The sequence below is a fragment of the Ambystoma mexicanum genome, chromosome 8 (genome assembly GCF_040938575.1).
Source record: "Ambystoma mexicanum isolate Mex_15411 chromosome 8, UKY_AmexF1_1, whole genome shotgun sequence".
NCBI classification, from domain to species: Eukaryota; Metazoa; Chordata; class Amphibia; order Caudata; family Ambystomatidae; genus Ambystoma; species Ambystoma mexicanum.
In genome coordinates, this window is record NC_090929.1 from 75,798,365 (window position 1) to 75,824,069 (window position 25,705).

Genomic DNA, 25,705 nt, shown 5'->3' on the forward strand with positions numbered 1-25,705 from the left:
CTTGGTGCAGTTAGCGGCAGCGTTAACTACGATGCCGCTAATGGCATCGTAGTTAACGGTCAGGGGTCATAATCGGACCTAGCGGAAAACGATGGCGGTAATCTTTTACCGCCATCGTTTTTCACTTAGCGCCAGGGTCGTAATGAGGCCCCGTGTCTGAAGTATCGGCTCCAGGTAAAGGGGAGGAGTTACCTCAGAGACTTCCTCTGTGAATGCTGCACCGCTGAATGGCAGACTGGGCGCCATGATTAGAGAATGTATAAACAACCTCTTCCCACAGCGCCAGCGATGCCAAATGGACCATGTACGCCAACTGGACATAACAGGGAGACTCCCAAATTTTCGATCAAAAATGTTACAATGTTTTACTTTCTCATGTTTTATCCTATCTCCTATGCAGTTCAATGGGAAAATTGAATTCTCCCTCTTTCTGAGACAAAATCTCTATACCAGGTGATGCAAAATGTTGCCACCTATGAAATGATGCCTGTCAAAGGTGCATTTTTTCATTTTCATGGTCCTCGGTTTAAGAGAACATTATTTTCAGTTTGTTATTATTTTAACTGTGGGTATTATTTTCAGTTTTTATATTATCATAGCTCTCAACTCGCCTTGTAAAGGGCTGACTCACCCACCAAGCCTCCTGCACACCCATTCATTCCAATGGGCGTCTCACCCGCCAAAAACAAAATCGGCTGATTTCACCCGCCCTTGCAACACAAATGGTCGAGAGCTATGTATTATTTTAACTGTGGGTATTTTTGTTGTGTATCAATACAAATGTTAAAAATAATACAACAATGGTAAGGACTGATGTGTTATAAATTAATTTAAAAATACAACAATGATGAGGACTGATGTTTTATAAATTAATTTAAAAAATACTAAGTACTGCAGTGAAATGTGAGTAGATCAAAATACATAAGATGGAAAACGTGATGCTGAAGGGAAACATAAGCACGGTCTTTGTTTTGGGGTGAGTTTCGTTCATACCAAGGTGAAAATAGCCCAACAAGTCGGCCACGTTGGATGAGGAGAATTAAAGTGCGCGGTGAACGGGGAAACATTGGTTATCTTACAAGAAGACTGCCATGTTGGGTGAGGATAACCGCGCACCCAGCCAACGGACGGCCCCGTCAGGAAGCCGCGGAAAGGTCGGCACTCCACGAACATGGCCGCCTGACGCAGATCGCGCGCTCTAGTTCTTTGGCGCATCTTGTTTATTGGGACGTCATGACGCTGCGGGCAAAGGTGGCGGAGGGAAGATGTCGGAGTCGGAGAAAGCCAGCCCCGAGCCGGTGCTACCGGAGGAGGAGGCGGCCCCGAGCGCCGGCTTCCGTCTGAACCCGGTGCGCCGAGAGCCGCCCATACGCCTGCAGCACCCGTCCTGCGGGCCCCAGCCCCTGCGCTGGTCGGAGGACCACCGGGTGTCGGTGTGCACGAGCCGCGGCGTGTCCGTCCTGGAGCAGCTCTGCGACATCCACAGCTCCTCCCCCGACCTGGTGCTGCACCGCACCAGCGTGCCTGCGCCCGAGCAGGCCTGCGCGCTCAAGGTGGGCTGGCGCCGCCCTCTGCGCTGGCGCCGCGCCTGCACTGCCGATGACGTCAGGCGTTGCTCTGATGGTTGTGATAGTGATGTGTTATTTACAGAGCACATATTTACATACAATATCTCCCAATCGACCTCGGAAGGATGAAAGGCTGAGTTGGTCTGGCCGGGATTTGAAGCAGCGACCTGCAGATCACGCTCAGATCGCAGCAGTGAGCCCTCAACCTGTTGAGCTATTTTACCGGCTCAGGCTCCCATGTTCACACTCCCATGGCCTGCCCTCCAAAAAACGTGCATAGCTTTGCCCCCCATACCGCCCCCCCCTCATAAGGGGACATCATGCCCTGCGAGCCTACCACATTGAAGAAGTTTCCGTTAGAATTGGAAACAAGCATAGTTCTTGACAATCCCTAATGCAGGCAATACTTCGTCCTCCTGATGAGTTTGCAACACAAGCACTACATCTTATTTGCATTGCTCGGCTAAAGTGTGCAGTGCATTGCGATTTACCCTAATAGGTGTTCTAGGATTTGAAATTCTGATTTCGATAAGCAGGAGAGGTAAAGGCAGCTCTTTGGTATCCATCAGGACCCCAGGCATCAAAACAAAAATGTGGGTGCCCTGGTCAAATTTTTCAATAGGTACCAATGCGAAAGCATCAGCGCCCTATTGTTATTAAATGTGCCCTGCTCCCGAGAGCGCACTTAATTTCAATAAGGTGCCTTCTCCCACCATGCCATAACTCCTTGAAAGACTTCCTGCGCCCTCCCCACCCCCGAGCTGGCGTGGCAGGGCACTAAGGCTGGGTTGTGGTAGCGATCATTTGTCAGTGACCAGGAGCTACCACTGAGGAACAAAGAAATGGTGCATAGCGTTCTGCAAACCTAATTTCCACATAAAATGGTATATCCTTTTATACATTATTTGTTACCTCTTCGGCTTGCAACGTCATATAGATGTGTGCACAAGTTTATAGTGTGTCCCAAATGCACCGAGTTAGCCACATAGTTGTGTGCATGTTTGGTATCGGTTGATCTTGGGAGGCAAAAGTAGCTTCTGGTACCTGTTGGTGTCAAGTTAACCAGGCTCTTCTAGGTTGCAAGCAGGAGCTGGATAAAGGCGCTATATAAATAACACAACATTATCATTAAATAGCTCCCAGCTCCCGTCAATTACTAACTTCGTATTCAATAGTGATGGGATGCACTGGAGAGCTTTTTGATCTTGGTCAAAACTGTTCTGAGAACTTGTGTTCACTAGCAGTGGCTTTCTTGACAAATACATTTGACTGGTATCTAGACTTTCCATCAAAATGAGTCATTTTCATTGAATTTTATTCATTGAAAATACTTTCCATCGAAATGCATTTTCATTGAATAAAATTAGATGGATATTCAATGGATTTTTTTAAACTTAAGAATTCGGGTTAGTGTAAGGGATAGGGGAGGGGTTAGAATTAGGGTTAGAGTTGGGGTGGGTGATGCCTTGGGTGTTGGGAGGGGAACCCCCCCCCCCCAATTAAAAAAAAAAATAATAAATACATTAAAAGAAAAGAATGAAATGTTACATGAAGCTGGGCAGTGCCGAAATACTTTGAAGATTTCAGCACTGGACAGCTCCATGTAACGTTTTAATCTGAAACATAAACTCATCGGAATGCTATCTTTTACATTAAAACATACATATCCATTGAAACTTGTCCATTCCTATATTCGATGGACAAGTTTCGATGGATATGTACCTTAACATGTTAAAGATAGCTTTTTGATAGATTTACATTCGATACATTTCCATTGATGCATCGACAAGCAAATCCATTCTTGGACCATAAACCCAAATGAATAAATGTAGTGATGGCACAATGTATCTGAAGTTACATTTAACCCAATTGTAAACACGTGTATAACAGTGTGTGACTTTATTTTCAGAAATTAGCATTTGTTTGCAACTCAGCCCCACCAATAGTTTGGGGGCCTGACTCCAAAGCACTTAAATCATGTTTTTTGGAGATGTGGAAGCAAGGGTCTACACTAAACTGTGAAATTAGGAGGTTACGGTTATGTCACTGACAGAAGCAGGTCTCGGTAAAGCCATTGTACACAGATGAAAGAACTGTAGTGTTTTTTTTTATTTTAAACATTTTTTCCCATCCTGCCCTGCTTGTGGGTTTCCTGACACGTTTGCAGCCTCGGTGTGCTTTTGGGGATGGGCCAAACCTGCGAGCCGCTGGTTAGTTGACTGCTCTGCAATTGGCCTTGGGAGCCCAAAGTAACTCTTGGTAGCTGTTGTTGTCAAGCTAACTAGGCTCTTGAGGCTACAAGCAGAAGCTGAACAGCTCCAAGCTCCCCTCAATTTCGAACCCAGGGAGGGTCATGCCAAAAGTCAAAGCAGGCACTTTTGTTTGCCTACAAGGGTGACTTTTTTGAGGGTCTGGAAAAAACTGCAAAAAAAAATACATTTAAACGTCTTTCAAAGTGAACCAACTTTTGACATTTGTGTGTGAATGTAGCAAACCTATTTTGTGCCAGGTTTGGAGCACTTTTATGTTGAGGTAAAATGTTACAGCAGAAAGTTTCTTGCCCCCCCCCCCATGTGTACTTAGTCTGACTTTCTAACATACCATTTCTGTTGGTGGCGGTGGAGAGGGATTTTCATTTTGGACTGTTTGAAAAGAGTTGGAGGCTTCGGGGAGACGGCAGGGTAGAGCTCTGGGCAAAATGAACAGATTCTAGCCCCTGCCCAGACCAATAACTGAAATACCAAAATTCACAACAGGCCACTGAGCACAGCTTCACAGCAGGCCACTGAGCACAGTACCTGAGCCTGTAGAGCGAGCTTTCGGGCTGCTCTCTGCCTGACAACTAGTATGCTACGGAAGACAAAGGTTCTTGCCTCCCATAACCTTCAGCTGTAGTTTATAATTGACTGGTCGTTTAAGCTGCTCATCTGCCAAATTGCAGATGCTTGTTTTGTTGCACATGGGATACAATGTATCAGAGGGGAGGCAGAGAGGGAGTGTAAACTAGTGAAATGGGAGCTGTATGCAAGAGGCTAGTGATAGTGCACATTGGCAGGTTGTTTTGCCTTTTTAGGCCTCTTTCCGCCGTTTCCCGGACAAACCGGTTCCCCTCTAATATCTCATTACAACTTGGACGGCAGACTCAAACCCCAACACGTGCTGTGAGCTTATCAACCCTTAACGGTGCCACAACTACGCTCTCCTCTTTAGCCCTGTTGTGCACACTCCCATCAGCAGCTATCCGTACCCACAGCTCTCTAGACTTATCAGATCTTGAGCTCTTTCCTATGATCACATGCTCCCAAGTATCGCCACCAAACCCATAGAAAGCAGATTGGCACTCGTGAACCGGGTACTCCCGACCTGCACCCATCTTCACCACAGGGTATGCATCTCCCTTTTCCACCTTTTTCTTCTTACAGTGCCAAGAGCAGCGAGGCCACTAATAGTGGCAGACGGGCACTATGAAAGACTACTTGCATTGCATAATATCTATACCTTTGCCTCTTGTTTCTAACAGGACTCGGTGCAAGGGCACATATGTGACTTTTAATCATAACAGGCATGCACATTTATGGCATTAAACTTTCAGAAGACTGCTTAAAAACAACACTCGCAAGCCCTGTACAACACAATCTTTTTTCCTAAATGATATGCTGTACACTGTTGAGCTCTTCACCCATATATCTTCATTTTATATGTTGGCATTTGATTTGTAACAGCTGGTTTTCATATGTTTCAGAATATTTCAGGATAATGTTAGCTTGTCATTGCTGCTGATATATTGCCATTTATACTTATCGTCATATGATATTTCTGTCTACTCCGTAAACCTGGGGGGGGGGGCACGTGATCGGTGGACGTGCGTCGTGGATGTGAAGTGTGCATGTTGATTTTGTGTTGTCATTGTACAGCATTAGGCTTGTGGTGGTGCATTGGGATTGCAGGCCACAACAGGAGCATAATGCTTCTCTAGAATTCCCACTAGCCAAAGGTCAGGAGCACAGGACCCCTGTGGGCAGGGAAATGGCTATTTAGGGACTTGTGTGGAGGGGGTGGAAGTGGTTATTCTCTAGAGCACCAGGATTCTTAGAGTGTTGATGTTGTGGAGGACAAGGCAGTATTTTTCTCTATAGATAGCCCTCAAGGCCGTTTTATTGTTTCCAATATAAACCTTTGTACTGCAATAACCCAATGGTATAGTCCAAAGGACATGCATTGAATGTATCTTTAACATATCGGTCATTTCGCATGCAACTGCATGTTATCAGTGTGCATGTGTTCTGCAAGTAAGGTGTAGACAGTTGCCCTAGGGGTTGATAGACCATTTATAATGTCCATTCCCCCTTTTGCGCTGCAACCCATAGAACACAGTCCCATGAAGAATCTGTGAGCTGTCACATAGTCACCGCCATAGCGGCCATCTCTGCACCTGAACACAATGTGCTGGATGATGTATATATTTTTTTTTAAATGTATTTTATTTTTTAAACTAATCTCTGCTAGAAATTGAATAGTCACCACATTCTAATTCCAATTTGCATGCAATGTAATGTCTTTATTTTCATGTTTGCACAGACTATGGTCTTCCAACGGGCCTTCTTCCACCACATTGCTTTAAAGCTATAACAATGGACGTGGGCGCCATACAAACATAAAATAAGTGTGGGGTCACACAATTTGTGCTTGCTACAAGGAATAGGCGATTAATCGTTTTTGCAGGTACTATTAAAACAAACAAGTACTATTGGTTGTATTTTGAAAATCTTTATCTTCATTGTCTTATTTTTCTATGTTGCACTGTGATATGGAAAAACAGCAAGCTGATCATTTACACATGGGGTACAGCGTACCAGGTTGGTGAACCGTAATCAATAGAAAAAACAGTCGACGCGCGTTTCAACCGAAGTCTTTCTCAAGGCATTGAAGTTGGGGTGGGGGCTCCCTTCGGAATATATGTAGAATAACCCTGAAAACACTCGGACGCTGACAGACCACCAGCCCAGAAATCTGCTATCCAGCATCTAATCAATGCCCTACTCAGGGTTATTCCACATATATTCCGAAGGGAGCCCCCACACCAACTTCAATGCCTTGAGAAAGACTTCGGTTGAAACGCGCGTCGGCTGTTTTTTCTATTGATTACGGTTCACCAACCTGGTACACTGTACCCCAGGTGTTATGCTGCACTTGAAACAATAAATATGCCTGCACACACAAACCTCTTCAAAGTGATTGTGTAATAACCAAGGGGCACCAACCCCCTTGCCAGCGCCAGCAACAAACTAGGTTTTGTCAACCCACCCTCTCTCTTCAAACTTCTTGGGAACCATGGAGCCTGGTTCCCTGACAAAACCATGTACCGGGCTGCAGGCCTAACCTTGAATAAAGACGACAAGTTGCGCAGGGGACCTGGCTGTCCGAAACCAAGCTCCTCACCCCTTGCAAACTGATCATTTACACATCTTGGGGAATTCTGATCCGTATAAGAACTGAAAGGGGCAGGTGCAACTTAAGTAGCAAGATACTCATTGCTGGGGTGGGGGTGTAAGCTCATTCAGGAGAGTACTGGGGAGCCGAAGAAGTTGCACTGCGAATCCTGAGTTCATTGCAAATTCAGTGAATTGCAATTCATTGGGTTCCTGGCAACAGAGCGAGTCTTCACGTGAGGTTCGTTGAATTAAAAAAAATTGTTTTGAAAATGTGGGGTTTGAGCTTTTTTTCCTTCAGGACTAAACAGTTTTCCATGTCAGATGATGAAAAAACACTTGACAGGCAGGATACATTTCAGTAAAGTTAATAGGCTTCACAGGAGTGGAAATGTTCTCTAGCAGGATACGTTACAGTAAGGTTAATGGCCTTCACAGGAGTGGAAATGTTCTCTAGCAGGATACGTTACAGTAAGGTTAATGGCCTTCACAGGAGTGGAAATGTTCTCTAGCAGGATTCGTTTCAGTAAAGTTAATGGCCTTCACAGGAGTGGAAATGTTCTCTAGCAATCTGAATGTTTGACTGTTGCCCAGTGAGAGATTGCTGCGTGTTCCACATGTACCTACCCTGAGACTGTCCACGGAGTAAGGTCAAAACAAATACTGCTTTGTTGTGTGAATGAGGTCAGTTGTATAACAAGTGGCAAGGCACCCGATAATTTAGAAAGGCAGGCCTGAATTTGACGGTGAATTACAAGTGTTCCTAAAAACCATAATGAGCTGCAGCCTGCAGAAGTCTTCGACGTAAATTACTTAACAAGGAAGTCTTATATTTGCTGCAAGGTATAGCTTGCCTGCAATGGCTATATGAAAAATGTAGTGTTTACAAACTGTAATGCGGTTTGTTTTGTGGGACTTGAAGAGATTTTTTTTTTCTTTTCCTTCAGGTTGGCATAAAAGAGGAAGTGGCGGAATGTAAACAGAAGTTTGTCAACTCCAGCGATCCATCGGTCAGCCAGACGTTTATGCTGGACAGAGTTTTTAACCCCGAAGGGAAATCCTTACCGTCCATGCGAGGATTTAAGTACATCAGCTGGTCTCCAATGGGCTCCGATGCAAATGGGCGTTGCCTGCTGGCTGCTTTGACACTGGACAATAGGCTTACTGTTCATGCCAACCTGAACAGGCTTCAGTGGGTGCAACTGGTGGATCTTACAGAACTCTACGGGGAACGCCTATATGAAGCCAACTTCAAGCTGTGCAAAGGTGATATCCCAAAAGGAGAGCTGGGGGACTTTGCAGAGTTTCAGCGAAGGCACAGCATGCAGACACCAGTAAGGATGGAGTGGTCTGGTATCTGTACGACTCAGCAGGTGAGCCACAACAACCAGTGTCGTGATGTTGGTTCGGTTCTTTTAGCCGTACTCTTTGAAAATGGAAACATTGCTGTCTGGCAGTTTCAACTCCCCTTTTTGGGGAAAGAATCCATCACTTCCTGTAACACCATTGAGTCTGGAATTAGTTCTCCAAGTGTGCTGTCCTGGTGGGAATATGAGCATTGCAACCGTAAAATGAGTGGTCTCATAGTGGGAAGCAACCACGGACCAGTTAAAATTCTTCCTGTCAACCTGAAGGCAGTCAAAGGTTACTTCACATTGAGGCAACCCGTGGTCCTGTGGCAGGATGCTGACCAGATGCCTGTGCACAGTATTCAGTGCCTGCCTTTGTACCACCCATACCAAAAATGCAACTGTAGCCTTGTGGTTGCTGCTCGAGGGCCCTACGTCTTCTGGTGCCTTCTTCTCATCACCAAGGTTGGTCTAAATGTTCATAACTCTCATGTAACTGGACTTCACTCGTTACCCATAGTTTCTATGACGGCCGACAAGCAAAATGGGACTGTTTACACCTGCTCGGGTGATGCAAAGGTGCGGCAGCTAATCCCCATCTTCACTGATGTGGCACTCAAGTTCGAACACCAGTTGATCAAGTTGAATGAAATCTTCGGCTCTGTGAAGACCCATGGTATTGCTGTGAGTCCATGTGGTGCCTACCTTGCTTGCATCACCACTGAAGGGATGAACAATGGCCTTCACCCAGTGACCAAGACATACCAAGTTCAGTTTGTTATGCTAAAAACATTTGAGGAAGCGGCTGCTCAGCTTTTAGAGTCTCCTGTGCAAAACCTGTTTAAACAAGTGGATTTGACTGACATAGTCCGCTGGAAAATTTTGAAAGATAAACAAATCCCCCAATTTTTACAGGAAGCTTTAGACAAAAAGATTGAGGATGGGGCCACGTACTTTTGGCGTTTGCGGTTGTTCTTGTTGCGAATATATTGCCAATCTTTGAAGAAGTCTCCCTCTGAGGTTCTTTGGAGGCCTTCTCACGATGAAAGCAAAGTCCTGATCACTGATGCTAGTGCGCTAGAGGCCACTGAGACCGCAGAACAAGACGCCAAAGAGGGGCCAGTGGAAGAAACGGCTTTAGATACAACCGATGCAGCTGATGCAGCCCCCTCTGTAGCCCCCCCCTCTGGCGAGTCAGAAGGACAAGAGTTGATGGAAGAGAAGCTTCTGGAGACTCAAGGGAAGATCGAAGCAGCGGAAATGCATTTAACACGAGAACACATGAAGCGTGTCCTTGGAGAGGTGTACTTGCACACTCTTATCGCTGAGAACACAACCATCCCCACGAGAGGGGTGTGTGATTTCTTAACTTCTGACGAGGAGTATGAAGATCGCACTGCTCGGGTAAGTATAATGACTACCGAAATACCAATGCTTGTTCAGGTTGTATTTGGCAGTCTGGCTTTGTAAACTGGCATCTTTTGCATTTATTAAAAAGGGAACACGTCTTGTGATATAACATTTTGAATGGTCTTCAGTACTCGCTTTGATTTTGTATCGGATCATGAAATGGCGGCCATGATTCCGAGATTCCCTTCCTTACTAGAGGAAGCATTTCCTCCACACGCAGACCCCCGGGACACACCAAATAATTCTTCAATTATTCAAAATCCTTGACCCCCGAAGGTAAGAGGTGATGACATGACATAGTGTTAGGGTACACTTCTCCGATTTTCTGTTTTACTCCATGTTCGGATGGAGACAGTAAGTGCATCGTCTGAAGGAGAAGGCTGATCTCTGCTGGGATGGTGGGCGGGTCTGTGAGGTGGGGAAACTTGCAACATCCAGCTAAAGCTTGACTTCTAAAACCTGGCATAATGGCAGTGCCTACACAGTACAGGGCCTACAGGATTTGGAAGAGAATGCAATGCCTTAGGCTCCCTGACAATTCCCGGAACGCTGCCCAACGAGGTTTTTTTTATGGCTTCTAGATGGGTTGCTTGTGGTAAGTTGGTGTTTTTACAGATGTTCAGTGCTGAGCTTAAGACATTTGGGGATCTACTTCACAGTGCATTATGCACCCAGTCTCCCTTTATATTTACCCTCTTGCTTCCTGGAAGCACCCACTGTGAAAAGACTGCCGTCGGAGAGCGCATAAGCCAGAAAGAACAGTTAGTGGAAAGCGGGTTCGAGGTGAAGAAGGTAGGGGCGAGAAAAGGAGAATGAGGGGGTATGAGATGATGAACAGAGGAAGGGCTTAATGGGAGGATGGAGGGGGGGGAACCTGAGCCAGTAAATTGAGTGGGAGCTGTAGGGAGCAAAAGAGGAGAGCATAGAATAGAACGTGAAATTAAGAGGGCTAATCCTGAGTGGGGCAGATGAGTGTGCACGCAGTGATCCAGGTATGTCCCATTCCAAATGGGGGGTGTTTCATAATCAAAAAATGTTTCGAACTATAAAACAAATATTTCTTTACAGGTATTCGTGCACATTAAACCACTTCAGATCAGCCACTATTAATAGTTTCTTCCTGTGGCACTACGTGCGCTACTGGTCCAAACATACCCACAGAGCTGCACGGGTGCAAGCAGGGGGATAGACCCCTCATGTGTATGTTTCCTTTTTTTTGTTAGGAATATTTGTACTCCCTATTTTTAGGGTGTATTGGCCTATTTTTTTTTTTTTTTGGGGGAGTAAAGTGAGCTGATGCACCCCTTTTATATGCGGTTTAGGTCTGTTAGACTTTTCTTTTTCTCGAACATGCGGGGGGAGACCCCTGCTTCCTCTGTTCCCACCCCCCAAGCTATTCACTTACCCCACATCTCAATTTAATTAAAATTGACTCTAATTCCCAAAGAATTCGAACAAAAAACTGTGTTCAATTCGGAAAAGATCAAGTATGCTAATACCTTTTTTATATGCATGTGTGTACACGCTCTACCAACTGGCTCTCTGGTGTGAACGAGGCAACACCACTACAGAAATGGCACCACCAGTGGACCGGTTCTGCACCAGCACGTTTAAGTGCAGGCATTTCTGCAACTGACTAGCCTGAGCTCGTGGGGGCACTTCAGCAGCAGGTATTGCTTGCAGTGGGATATGTGGCACAATTGTAGACCGGATAAAGCATGTTCTTCATGCAGCAGAATCTGTGCCAAGTGCAGAAAAATCCTGGTGAGAGTAATGGGGCGGAGCTATCGGCAGCCTGAGATTCTGGTATCGCAGGGTGCCGAAATCCTGGGAGCTATTTAGTTTGTGGGTAGGGCATAGAAGGTGCTGGTTAATTTAGCAGCAGCGACAGGGAGCTACTTGTCGCTCTCCAAGCCCAATGGTGCAGCATAAATATACCTATCTATGTATCTGGTAATTTGCATAAAGAGGTACTTTGGCGAACTTCTAGGGGACATGTAAAGAATGGAAGGTCGTATGCATTGGCCACAAAGGTTTATAGTTTCTTCTCATTTCAAAGTAAACTTGTTGCTTGCTATGTATTGGTTGTTGAATGTATTCAGCCTTAACCAGCTGTTGGTGAGTCCCCGTCACAATTCGATCTTGCATTTCTGAGAATTCTATTTTATTTCAACGTCTTATTCGGCAGCAATGTCCGATCCTGAAGGTGCTGAGGGTGACCATTGCTTGTATATTATTCGAATACAAGGGATGAGGATCCGGTTTTGTTGCACCAAATCTATGGGTTTATTGGTAAATTATGATTGCTTTTTCATCAATATTTCAATACTTGTTCAATCCCTTCTCATTTATGCACAATATTTTAATAGTGCTCAGTTGGTCCGCTCTTAATAGTTCAATAGTGCTCAGTTGGTCCCCTCAACACGTGTTTCCATCTTTCATGCAGATGGTTTATCCGGAGGGTTAAAAATTGAATCGTAGTGTTAGTGACCTTGAACAAAACAAATGTAATCCGCCTTATGTAAGTATTTAATCTGAGTTAACTTGAATTTAATATTGTGTGTAAGTTTAGTTTTACTCACTATTGGTGAGTCCTTACACTTTTACAGCGATTTGTCTAATTTGTTCCCTCTCCTAGTCTGTTTAATTGAGTTGAATATATGAAAAAAATTGTGTTTGTTAATGAAAGATTCTCACTTATAAAGAGCGAATTACTTTTGAAAACTAAAATGATTTAGAACCTACAATTGTTGAAAACTGTCATGATTTCTGAAATAATATTTACCTGTCATTCAAAAAAAGTTTCCCCCAAGAACGCTGGTTTCCTGCGGGTACGATTGCCATGGGAAATCTAAGATGTCCATGGTTAATAATAACATGACGCCATCACGCAATCTCCATCTTGCCTTGGGGTTCATGTGTGTATTGCAGACGCAGTTTCCCATATATTCTTAATTACAGTTGCTGTCCAATTCTATTACCACATCTGAATTGGCATGTTTTTTCTTTTGATTTAGACGCAGTTACGCTGTTCATATATCTGCCACTTTAAAAATAAAAGCATTATCGACCAGTAATGATACTGCGAATTTGAGATTATATTTTATACACAATGCTCCAGATAGGATTTTGGAGAGGGCGTATTTTACTCCCAATTATTAGAACTGGAGAGTAAATCCAATTTTAAGAGTAAAATTAGTTTCCTCCTTTGCAAGTGAGTAAAACTGCCTAACAACTATCCAATATATCCGTAAAATTAAAACTTTGTTCAAAAACATTAGTGATAAAACAGTTGTATTTCAAAGTGGTTCTAAATTTATTGCACAAGAACCTTGTAGATGCAGACTGCCCAACTTCATCTCCATGATACTTGGCCATAAACTGGCCAGCTGGTAGCATCGGGTCATTCATAAATGAAGTCCCTCGCTCTACCAGCATCACTTCTCTGCCTCTCTGGCCTACCGGCACTACCTGCTTGACAGCCACTCCATGTTTTTGCTACCGGTTTCCCTGTCTCTCACTTTCTGCCACTATGCCCCTCACCTTAAGTGTTGCGATGCCATGTTTTGCTGCCTCTCTCATGTCATTACTGTGGCTATATCGGTTTGTTCATGTTGTGGTTGCTACTCCTTTTCATATCTTTCTTGCACTGTCTTTTATGCTGCCCTTCTCGTCTTGCTTTTCTATTTCCATCTCTCCCCACCTGCTGTTGGTGTTTTTATTTTACTGTCTCTAAATGTCTCTTTTGCTCGGCTTCTATCCCTCACTCGTATTGTGTGTTTTGTCTGATTTATTTCCCTTCTCGTTTTTTTTTTTTTTTTGCTCCATCATGTAGCTCATTGCTCTCGCTTCCTTTTGCTCGAATGCCTGTTTTGTATTGTCTAGTATGTTCTCTGTCCCTTCGTCCAAACCCCTCCCTCCCCCACCTTTTATTCTCCTATATTGCTTAGATTCAGAGTTGCTCTTCCTCTCCTGGTTTTCTGTTTTGTCTTTTAACATAGCACCAATCCATATCCTAAAAGCTGAATGTGCCTTTTCTAGTGGAAAATCTAGTGCAGCGTTACCATTTGGGTGTTCCTTTGTAGGTGTATGCAACCCTTCTTTTGCCCATTATGCTGGGAATTCGAGGTGTCTGACCCGATGCAGCACTTGCTTGAATGCAGATGCTTTACCAACACTGTATGCCATCACAAGTATAAGTGCCCATATGAACTGTGTGCTTAGCCAAAACAAGTATAGTAGTCCAACTGAGATGTCTGTTCTGATCTATTACAAGCATAGCAGCCCTGGAGAGTTGTGTTGTGAGCAATCACATGTATAGGAGTCATGATGATTTGTTTGCTCTGAACCATTACACGTAGAGCATCCCCAATGACATTTGTGTCATCTGAATAACTGAACATTTAGTAGTCCTTTTGATGAGTTAAAAAAGTCAACTCTGTTACAATTGAATGTTACCTGCATCTTAAACGCCCACCTCTGATCCAGACTCCTTAACTCGCCTAACAGGAATTGAACCAACAGGTTCTATAATAATCTCTGCAGCAGGGTTATTTGCCAACTGAGCTGTCTTTCCCAACAGGCTGTTGACACTGAAAGGCACATAGGGTTAGGGCACTGGCAGTTCCATGTGAGGCTTGCCTGACCTAAATGGCTTGTCAAAAGCTTTAAGCCCGTCTGAACTATCCTACATGAGTCAGGAGATTCATAATGATGCTTTGCAATGTGCTCGATTTTTGGCAGTGGGACTCAGTAATCATACATGGGAGAAGCACATGTTTTGAAAGTGCCAGACCGAGTAGAGGGGATTGAGCAATGCCATCTTCTCAGTGTCTGCCAGTGTGCATCACCAGCTCAGGAGGTTGGTGGAAAAAGCTCAGACACTGGTCTTGCTCAGTACTTTAGCTTGCTGCAGAAAATGCCAACACATGTTCGTGCTTTGTCATTAAAGCAGCTCTGTTAAGAAATTTGGGTAATGTCCCAAAACATGGCAGTCCTGCTAAGAAATGTGAGCATGATGCAGTCAGCCCTGCTGTGAATATTTGGCATTCTGCCTTGACATGCATGTAGCCTCAATATGTATCAGTCTTGTTGAGGTACCGGTACAATCTGTGCCGCTGAAAATATATGCAGCACTGCTTCCATTTGTATCCATTATACCTGCTTGCGGGGGGTGGAAGTTCAGACCACATGCCTAGCTATTTGTTGCTCTCTAAGAAAACAAACTGTCACGCAAACATATACAAAATGACCACATCTTCAGATAGAACACCCAAAGGAATTTCCTTCTCACAAAAGTCAAACGACTGCTTGCTGGAAGGCTCTTTTTAAAACTTCCCAAGCCATAAATCCAATTGATGTGCTTCTTTGGTAAACAAATGCACTGTCAATCAGTGATGATGCTACACATTTTCAGTTGGATCGTTTGAGTATGATTTGCATGAGATTAGGTAGTTCTAAAGTAAATTCAGTACGAATACCATTAGCTTCCTAAAGTAGACTAAATCTCGTTGGTTTGTCTTGGTATACTTCAACTTATTTTGCACTTAATTCATTCACTGTCCCTAAGGCAGTATCATCAGAACTAAAGTAAAATGCAGTGGAATAAAATGAAAGGCTGAACATACAATCTTCCACAAAAATCAAATTTCCAGTTGCATGGATTTGATGGAGTGAGAGTTCATTTTTCAAACATGTGGGGGTGCATCAAAGAAAAGGGTGCATCTCTGTATTGAGACCTGAATGACAGTTGTCCAATATGCAAATTCAGGATGCTTCTCTGCATCTTAATATTTTTTCTTGGTTGCCTCCTCTGGGGGGCAATTGAATTTTTTTCCAATCCAAAAAATCGTATGTTCTATAGTGATTCTGTTTGGTTTTCTTGAAAATGAAAGTCCAAAGGAGAAAGAAGATCCTTGTATTTGATTGCTCTTAGATGCTCACCAATTCTGAACTTTAATGACCTGATTGTGCTTCCGATGAATTTATCCTGTATTGCAATTAAGTTCTTTATGTGTCTGGTCCATTTGGCAGGTTGATATTTGTCTTGCTATTATCCGTTGTAGTTTCCTTGTGTTGGTGGATGTAACCACGTTTTTTGAAGGGCCCATGACTGGATTGTTTTGCTGAGAAGTGCGACGGACTCAGGATGGCCTCTGCATTTTTGGATTTGTGAAGGGTATCCTATCCAGATTGGGGAATAAGATCTGTATACAATTGTAAAATGTTACAATTTTTTTGTTAGAACTTTTCTAATTGTTTGGCTGTTGGTGCTAGAAGTGGTTATAAATCACACTGTGTTCAGTACTGCTGATTTGTCAGATTTTGGTTTATTGGTTAAAAGATCTTCTCTTGTACGGTTTTTAGTTTTATGATAGATATTGGTAAGATTCTTCTGTTGATATCCTCTTTGTTTGAATTCGTGAATAAAGTTTTTTGCATGTTTTTCAAATTCTTGAGTTCTTAATACAATTTCTCTTACATTCTCCATATGGAATGTTGGAAACTACGTCATTTGGATGGTTACTTGAGGCATGGAGAATGCTATTCACCGCTGTTGGTTTTATAAATAGTAAAAAATCACCACATTCGCACCTTGATATGCAAAATTTGTACATGGGGACACTAAGAGATTGAACATACCTAGCAACACTCAGCATTCACATCAGACAACAACATAATATATTGGAGAAGGCATATCGATGATATCTTCAACAACACCTTACTGATTATCATAAGTATTTCAATGAGAATGAATATAATCTAAAACTCTCTACAGGAAAGTACCACAGCAATTGATTTTTTTTTTTTGGGATCTTCATCTGTACATTGAAAACAACACAAATTGACAAGGGTGGGGGGCTCCTGGGAGTCCCTCTGCCAGACATTAGTCTGGGTTACGAGGGACTTACCCAGAGTCTTTAGCTCACTATCTTTCACAGAGAAGAAATATCCCAAACATATCAGTCTTTGTCCTGCCCAGGGGCAGTCCAGCACCGAAATGCTAGGCAATTCTCCTCTGAACAAGAGTACCAACAGCATCCCCAGACACGTGTTTTGGTCTGGTTGGACCTCCGTAGGGAGGAGCTGTGCCTCTCTAAGAATAGTGAGCAAGGGGTCCACGCCTGGATTCCCCTAGTAACTTAGGAAAACAACACAATGCATTGCCCAATCCACACAACGCTGTGGGGCTGGGAGCTGATTCTGGTATGGTTTCTTGGATCAAGAATGTGCCCAGGACAGGCCTAGCCACTGCAGCGTGGTATTTAGCAAGGAGAGTCTTCTGAATAGAAACTCTGATGGAATCCAGAGCAAGAACAAAAGTATAGCTCTCAACTGACATTACTACTCTGGCGGGGAGAGCCAGCCAATTGGGTGGCTAAGTATGCAGCCTTGAACTACTGGTGAAGGCCTGTGTTCCAACCCACGACAGCTGGCTCCCGCCCCCTCCCTCACCGCCCCCTGTCGCCTTATTTATTTTAATAAAAATTCTGCTCGCTCCCCTATTTCCCCCCCCCCCCTACTTACCTTATTTTGGCTGCAACAGCACTCTTAGCTGCACCTTCCCCTCTGCTCCTGATGGCCACCATGGAAAAGGGAGAGGGGCTTTGTACGCATACCCGCCTGCTCATGGTGGCCATTTTAAGACAGTATTTTCAGTCATTGAACGGGGCGGCTTTGGTAACCTGGGGTGCTAATACCACATGATCCGGCATGCCCGACGGCCTCCATGGAAAAGGGAGAGGGGCTTTGTACGTAGACCCGCCTGCTCTTGGTGGCCATCTTAAGACAGTATTTTCAGTCATTGAACGGGGTGGCTTTGGTAACCCAGGGTGCTAATACCACATGATCCGGCATGCCGGATAGGGTGTTAATGCCACATTGCAGACTTTAGAATTGTGCCGATAGCAAGAAACTACTGCTAGGTGCAACAAGATTAGTGGTAACCTGGAACCTTTTGTGCGTTTGTAGGGCATGCATCTGGATACAATAGTCCATCTGTGCCTCGTTTTTTTTGTTTTTTTTTGTTTGTGTTTTGTTTTTGTTTTGCGCTCTGATTGCTTGAGTAATCTAAGTCACCAATAGGATGGCTGTTGCAGGCTAACATCATCAGACACACACTTGGGGTGGGGGGGAGTTGTATATGAACCACAATGCATTGGGTGTGCATGACATCCTGCAACTGATCGAGCGCATACTAAACACAGCGACGTGTTTACTAACCAACACCTTGGTTCTATCAGAGTTTAAGGGGGCGTGGGCGCTGAATTTAAAACTCACAGGGCACTTGGGCGTCCCACCTGGTTGCGCAACCGCAGGCTAATGAAATTGACTAATTTTAGACCTTAAACTGTTTTGGTGCCTGGTGGAGTGGTAGCTTGTCTTGCTTTTACATAATTGCCTTTTCCCTTCTGGGGCGCTAGTGTGCTGTTTAAATGGACCCCAGTTTCACTATCTATACCTACCACTTCCAACCCCGGTCACACTTAAGCCTCAATCTAATATAGCATTGAACATACATAAGCTTCCCTGTTTAGAGCTGTTGTTAATTTCTGGTAATCCTCCAGCTAGTGAGAGATCTGCAGTATTTCAGATGTCCACATTCACCTGGCCACAAGGTGCCCTGAAATGTTCTCTCTTATGCCATGAAGCCCAAAAGGTTGTCCTCTGGGTTGGCACAGTATTTTTTGATTTGGGTTTATATAGCAATGTACAGAATTTAATAAATCCCATATTGTACAGGCAAACTTGATGACTACTATACATGGGACCTGAGCAGGGCACACAAATTCAAGTTGCATGCTACTAGCCAGCCATAAGTCACTCGCCACCTGAATTCTATACATACACCCAGCATGCAATTTCTTACTTGCCAAGAGTCACATATCCCTAGCAAGTGCAAATTCTGAACCCTGATAAGGGGGTTGGAAAGGTAAAATGGATGCAGCTAATCCAGAAATGAATGAACTGACCACTGGAATTCAGGAACCTAATCGATTGTGCATATTAGGGATGCCATTAGCGATGCAGGACTACCTTTTGGTGCAACAAGTCTTCATCAGACTGAAGCCAAGAGGTGTTCTAGGGCACTGTCTTTCCCAGTTTATTCTTGAAAAATAGCCATTGTTCTGCATTGTTTAACAAATATTCTCTATTTAGATGGGATCTTTGCTCCATCATCTCACTAGAAATCTATACAGAAAAGAGAATGTCTTTCAGAATGATTTGAGTAAAAAGTGAAAATAGTGTGAAAGTGCTAATCCCTGGGTGCAGCCCTACAGATAAGGGATGTATCGGACACTTTTACTCCCTAAAAATGGGCAAATACTCCCAAAAAATTAAAATGGGGAGTGAAAATACTCCCAACAAAAAAACGGCCGTGTAGAACATTGTCCCCCTGCTTTCACCCACGCAGCTCCATGGATATGTGTGGACTAGTAGTGCACACAGTACCATGGGAAGAAACTATTATTGCCTGATCGGAAGAAGTAAATGTGCATCTTTAAATGTGCATGAATAACTAGGTGCAAAGAAATAATTTTACAAAAACCTAGTTTTTACTTGCTTATAAAATACTCACATTGTAAATTGACTTACATTTTTACTCAAAAGATTATTTTACTCCCAACTTTAAATCTTATCTGAAGCACTGCTGGACAATTCAAAATCTAAAAAGTTTGGATTTAAAAGCTACAAAAAGTAGCAAGAGTAAAAGCTGAAAACAGAGTTGACAAAAAGATTGGCATAGCAATGCTACTAAAGTAAAGAAGATGAGTACCAAGAAAATGGAGGAGCATATACAGAAATTGATGACAAAAGATTGGAAGAAGCAAGACCTTTTTAAAGAAGTGAAACTGAAGAGCCAGCCTGGAGAGGGGGCAGAAACGTTGAGGAATAAGGTGGAAGCTGGAATATCAAACACATGGTGGAATGAAATTCAATTTCAGGGGAGTAAGCACATGGGGTAGGGAAAACCAAAAGAGGAGCAAATGGTCAAGAGAAAAGTAGGAATCTTACCGTAAAAGTGACAACATTCGCGCACATGAGGTAACCTGCTACAACTGCGCAGACGACGCCCAGATCATCTTCACAATCCCAAAAACAACCTCCTTCCCCCATCTCGACCTCGCATCATGTCTCGCAGAAATCGACCACTGGATGATGGCGAACCACCTCCTCCTCAACCCCAGAAAAACTAAAATCATGATCTGCAGGGAGACGGCACTTTTTCCCACCTCACCTCCCCCAAATCCTGGCTGTCCTTCCGACGCACTGCATCCAACTCTGTAAAGAACCTGGTATTTACCATGTGCACAGATCTTTGCCATGGACACGGATCTGCTATATGCACCTACACATTCTTGGACACTTCTTCCCTTACCTCTACTTGCTGCACAGTCACAGCAATCATGACGGTTGTCCTCTCCTGCTGTGAGGAGGCCAACTCCCTGTACCTTGGTGCCCCAGCATGCCAACTCTGAAAGCTCCAACGGGTTCAAAACTCTGCAGCTAAGGCTCCTCCTAGCGCTTGGCCCCAGAGAGCTCATCATACCCGCCCTCTTTGTCCTCCACTAGCTCCCTGTTGGGGGAAACTATTTGTTTTCAAAGCCATGAGTGTCACCCACCGACCGTACCATGCACAAGATGGGCCCAGAATACCTTTCAACACAAGCTCGATCCTTACGAACCTGCCAGACACTGCTCTTCTCCTTGTCACCTCCCCTACCAGCCTCCCCCTTTCGAATAAACAAGAATCGGGGGTGAGGGTCCTCTTTCTCCATCAAAGCTCCTACAATCTAGAACGGGAATCCCATCTGCATCTGATTTTCAGGATCACTTTGCCTTTCAGAAGGCCCCCAAGACCTGGATTGGAAAGAGTGAGCATAAATGGAGGTAAAGAACAGAACGGCCGTAACTAAAAGATTAAAGGCAGCAGGGTTAGACATTTCAAGTTTCATGCCACTAGCCAGGCGTCAATCACTCTCCATTGCAATTCTCCACATGCACACAGCAAACCTTTTTAAAAATAAAAATTCTCGGCCAGCAATTGCATGCTAGCGGCAAGTGCACATTTTGAGGCCTGAATACTGGCCCTAACCAGCACTGAGCTACTCTTGGATGGCAAGAAAAATACATCTTTGTCGTGACTGTGCATTGAACATGCCATGCACAAAGTCTGGAAGCAAAACAGATTGACTGGAAGGTTTTAAATTGATCATAAGCAATAATGTGATTTAGCAGTTCAGGCTGGAATGTCCATTTTTGGTGTGGCGCCAAGCCTGATTTGCATATGGTCTTTCTCCTTGCACATGGGCTTGCAGGCTCAAAAACAATGTTCTGGAGGGGATTCCAAGACCAATGCTAGTAGTTTGATTGCTTTGAACCTTTTTCAGCCATTGTGCCTCCGTGTTAATGACGTCTGAAAGGGCAAGAGTACAGGAAGCCCAGGAAATCCTAGCAGGAAACGGTGAGTGTAGTAGCATCTGGAACAAGCTGCCGATAGCATTACGGTTAGAAGCAAACTATCAGAGTTTCAGGAAACAGCTTAAAACCTCGTTGTTTCAATGAGTAATAGAGTCCCTCTCTGGAGGAGCTTAATCTAATTTAATGAGGAGAATGACGTGTTTTTGACTTCCTTGGTTCCCGTGCCCTGATGCCTGCGGGCTACCGGCGCGTAATAAGCAAGCACATAACATAACATCGGGAGGTAGAGGACTAGTTCAAAGCACAGTGGGGTTGCTGACCAGGCGGCAAATACATGGAAGCTGGAGGCCAGCAAGAATTGAGGAGATTGGTTGTATGCTGTCTGTTTGCCGACAGGGATTCTTTCGAAGCACTGAAAGCCAGCAACCGGGCTGCAGGGACAGTGTAGAAAATATGCTAGCTGCAAGATCCGCACAGTAAACTAGCCTTCAGGGTTCAGAAAGCGCTGGATCTCTCATGAACACTAGGGGTCACCAACCTTTACGTTAGCAAGAGCTATTTGTAGTGAATTGCCAATAGGCAGGAGCTACTGTTGAGAGCTACTTGGGTGGTGATGTGCATGAGTATCTCAATTTGTACCAAGATATTAACTTCGAAAACCTCTATTTGATTTTTTACTTTTTATTACAGACTAGACTGTCTCCTAAAAAAAATTGTCACGCATATTGGAATGTAGGAAACCAATCTTCATGCTATGCACCAGTGCTCCGTAATCTAATGTACAGCTGTTGGATTTCTAAACTCTGGCCTGGTGGACAGAGGTTTAGGAGGCCACTGTTATTGTGAAGAGAGCAACTTCCTGGAGTTTAGCGAATCCAATCAAGGTAGCATGGAGAGGCCAAGGCTAAATCTCACGATAGGCGAGTGGAGTCAGGGGTCCACAGTGAGTGCACACAGTGAAAAGTCAAGACCGGTAACTGTCCACAGGATTTGCAATCCTAAATTAAGAATTCAAAGTTATATTGGGCCTTGTGAATTAACACACCGTTTTGTAAGTGGTGGGGGGAGTTGGAAGGTCCCGGGTACGTGGAAACGGGTCCAAATGTTAAGTAGTGTTCTAGTGAATAAAACTGTTTCCAACTAATGTAAAAGTTTTAAAAGGGGAGATGGGGCTTCAGGTAAGTACAATTGTAACTCGCCCCCCGTACTCCGGTATCTCTTGGGACTTGGCAGGTCTTCAGGGGGTAATCAGAGGTTGTGTCCCGCAGTTTCTTCCGGACCTCAGTGCTCAGGAGTTGCAGGTTGAAGTGGATCCCCCCCGGTCTGCTACAGATGCTCGTGCAACATTCTACAGTTGAAGAAGGTAGCTCACTCTGGTGCAGGCCTGCTGTCTGCACACAACTGGATCCGGGAAAGCAAATTCTGGTGACGGTCAACGTTGCAGAGGGCACAGTTGTCGCTGTCATAGTCGGCCTTGTATGTTGGAACACTGAAATTTGGCAGAGACTACCTCTGTAGGACATGCTGGCAGTCCCCAAGTTCTGAGCCAAAGTTTGTAACCGCAACACTCCTATCTCAGTAGCCCGATTTGTAGTTGGCCAGCCCACTAGATGGGCCAGGGACTCTTTCGAAGACTTCAATTGGCTTGGGCACCAGGAGATATCAAGACCAGTTGTTCCCACTGGTCCAGAAGGTCGAAGCACCAACAGGGGTCTTTTGGGAATCGGCAGCTCGATTGGGCTCACCAGGACTTGAGCAAGAGTTGTTCGCCAGTCTCGTCCGGCATTGTCCACTGATCTTCCTTCTGTCTCCACAGCTGCACAGGATACTTGGTGCTTCTGATTTGCTGGAATGGCTGCAGGACAACTTCTTAACCCAAAGCCAGGTGAGTGATCCGCCTCAGCCCTCCGATGCCAAGGTCTGCCCCACATTTGCACACCAGCAGTGGTCAAGTCGGGGGAACACTGTGGGTCTCATGCAAGCATGCACACCAGACGTTCAGGCACCAGTATGTGGTTTGGGACTAGACCGTCCCCACCCATTTCCTGGGACTCCCTATGCAACCCCTGCACTAGCCTGCGAAAAGAAATGCTTTTCCCAGGCAGTTTTTGACCATGGAAGGATTTTCATGACCTTGTAGGTCAGAAAGAAGGCTGAATGGCAAGATGGCCAAGGAACGAACGAACGAAAACCTTGTGGCACAGCCATGCTTGGACACTAGCCGTTGTTAGCCTTACCGCGTTCAGCTACTAACAAAAAGTGCAGTCAAAAGTAACTGCTGCTACCGGTTTAGGCACACCTTGGGTAACCAAAAAAATTCATTGTGTAGTGTAGGGTCATACAAAAAGAAACCTTATTGCACTGATGCGTTGTGCAATGATACAAAGTTATCAAAAAAGGCAACAGTCAATACTAAGGAAACCATGGTTTCCCAGTACTGACAGCCTGAAGTACTGTCGGTTTCCCATAACATGTGAGAAAAATCCCAGTGGCAGGATGAAAAACAAAACGTTTGGGAGTCTATAGAATATGGAGGGAAAGTTGCTAAACAGAGAACTTTCCTATCAATAGCTTGAAACAGTAACATACTCTGCTGTCGGTCGGGATTAAAGTGTGATTTCAGGAAGTTCATGTCTGAAAGTCAGATTTGCGGAGATTGTCAATAACTGTGGCTGATGGTGCAGAGATCCTCCTTGCCATAGTGTTTGCACCTACTGCGCACCTGGCAGGGCAGCCATTAATTCTGGACGGTTTTTAAAATCTCTTACAACAGACCCAACCACAGGATGCACTGTGCCCTTCACATCACAAACGCACCATCTGTAAAAGTAAATTTGTTTCATCAAATATTTAGAAACTTTTGGATGCATTGCACCATTTAGTTTACCTACTTGTTAGGACCGCAGAGTGCTTTGGAAACATTATTTTCATAATTTGTGTTCTTGCAAAATGCCACATCATTGCACTTTTTTTTTTTTTTCTTCCCTCACTAACTTGGGCACTGTAGATTAAAGATCCACATTTTCCTTTTTACGCCGGAAGAAATAAAATCTGTTCCCGCTCTGTCTGGCAATGGTACATCTTTTGTTGGATGGTGCGTCTCTATCTGCATCCAGGATTTCACCAATGGTAGTTTGTGTTTCCTGTGGGGGCTACATGTCCAAAACAATCCGAGGAGTATAATCTGTGATACAGTATTAAAAACATTCAGTATATACCACCTTCTGCTCTGTCAAAAGAAAAGTCCACTGCCTGTTTTGTATGTCCCCCAGCTCATGCAAATTGCTCACATGCCAGGTCACAGAATTCAGCCAAGGAAAAGTAAGCCATAGTCTAATTTGTGGACTGCCCTTACTTTATGTTCCATGGCAAGATTGTATAAAATGAACATTCGTAAATCGTAGGGCAAAAATTACATTTAGCTTTATAGCGAGGACTTGAAACGTGAATTCTGTGATCTGGCAACCCAACCAGATTATAGGAACCAGTTTTAACATTTTGAGCAAATGGTTAATGTAGTGAATGATTCTTAAGGGTGGCAACTTGCCACCTTCTGCCCTTAATGAAGGCGGCAGTATCACGGGGAACGGCTCCCAGCATCACTGCCTCTCCCTGCAGGAATCCTGCCGCTCATTCTGGTGCGTCAATAGTGAGCAGTGCCTGGCTTGCACATACAGCTCTTTTGGACATATTGAGGGCTCCAGCATCACAAAATTGTTTAATAACAGTTATGACCAGCCCTACAGATGAGGGATGTGTCCGCCACTTACTCCCTAAAAATAGGCAAATGCACCCAAAAATTCAAAATAGTAAAAACACTCCTAACAAAAAATAGGAAACCCATATGACCTTGTGCTCCTGCTTTCACCACTTCATGGATGTGTTTTGGCTAGTAGCGCACGTAGTACCAGAGGTAGAAACGATGATTATCACTGCCTGATCTATCTTTTAATGTGCATGAATAACTAGGTGCAAAGAAATAATTATCACAAACATGTCAGTTTTTCGATTAAACATATTTTTTTACTCGCTTATAAAATACTCGCATTGCTTGCGTTGTTACTCCTCTAAAAAGAAAAAAATGGTACTCAACTTGGCGTAAAATAATCCCACTTCAAAATCGTATCTTGAGGTTTGATTACGACATTGTTTGCAATGGCATCAGCATGTGTCTCGCTGTGGCAGTGCCAGCACATCCCATGTGTACTGTTGGTGACAAGGCATCAATTGGAATTTTCATGTGTTAGAGAATTACCTGTAAATTGTATGTTTTGCCAAATTTGTATATGAATGAGTGTTTATAAAGTGCACCATTTAAATCCGGTATTAAAAGGCTGAAAATCCCCAGCCAGAATGTGCGCAGAGGCTCCCTATAGGGCTCCGTACATATGTTTCTTTAACATAGCCAAGGGCGAGCAACCCTATTGGTGGTTCTGCCATCCCATGGCTCTCTTCAATGTTCTCATTTTGTATACCACCCTTTTTAGTGCTCTGTTATGTAGTGACTAGGTTTAAACTACATTAA

General features: G+C 44.2%; 1 protein-coding gene across 3 annotated transcripts in view; it reads left to right on the plus strand.

Annotated features, from left to right (window-relative positions):
• Window positions 1–1,216: 1,216 nt before the first annotated feature.
• The window catches only part of GTF3C4 (general transcription factor IIIC subunit 4), a 49,139-nt gene continuing 24,650 nt past the window's right edge, over window positions 1,217–25,705 (plus strand). Inside the window, exons 1-2 of one of the 3 annotated variants that reach the window (XM_069609311.1) lie at window positions 1,217–1,553; window positions 7,945–9,750. In XM_069609311.1, coding sequence (XP_069465412.1) covers window positions 1,266–1,553; window positions 7,945–9,750 — 2,094 coding nt within the window. In that variant the 5' untranslated portion in view covers window positions 1,217–1,265. Of the gene's footprint in view, window positions 1,554–1,941; window positions 2,453–6,152; window positions 6,291–7,944; window positions 9,751–25,705 lie in introns of those variants that run through there. The other 2 variants (XM_069609312.1, XM_069609313.1) reach the window with 2 other exon arrangements.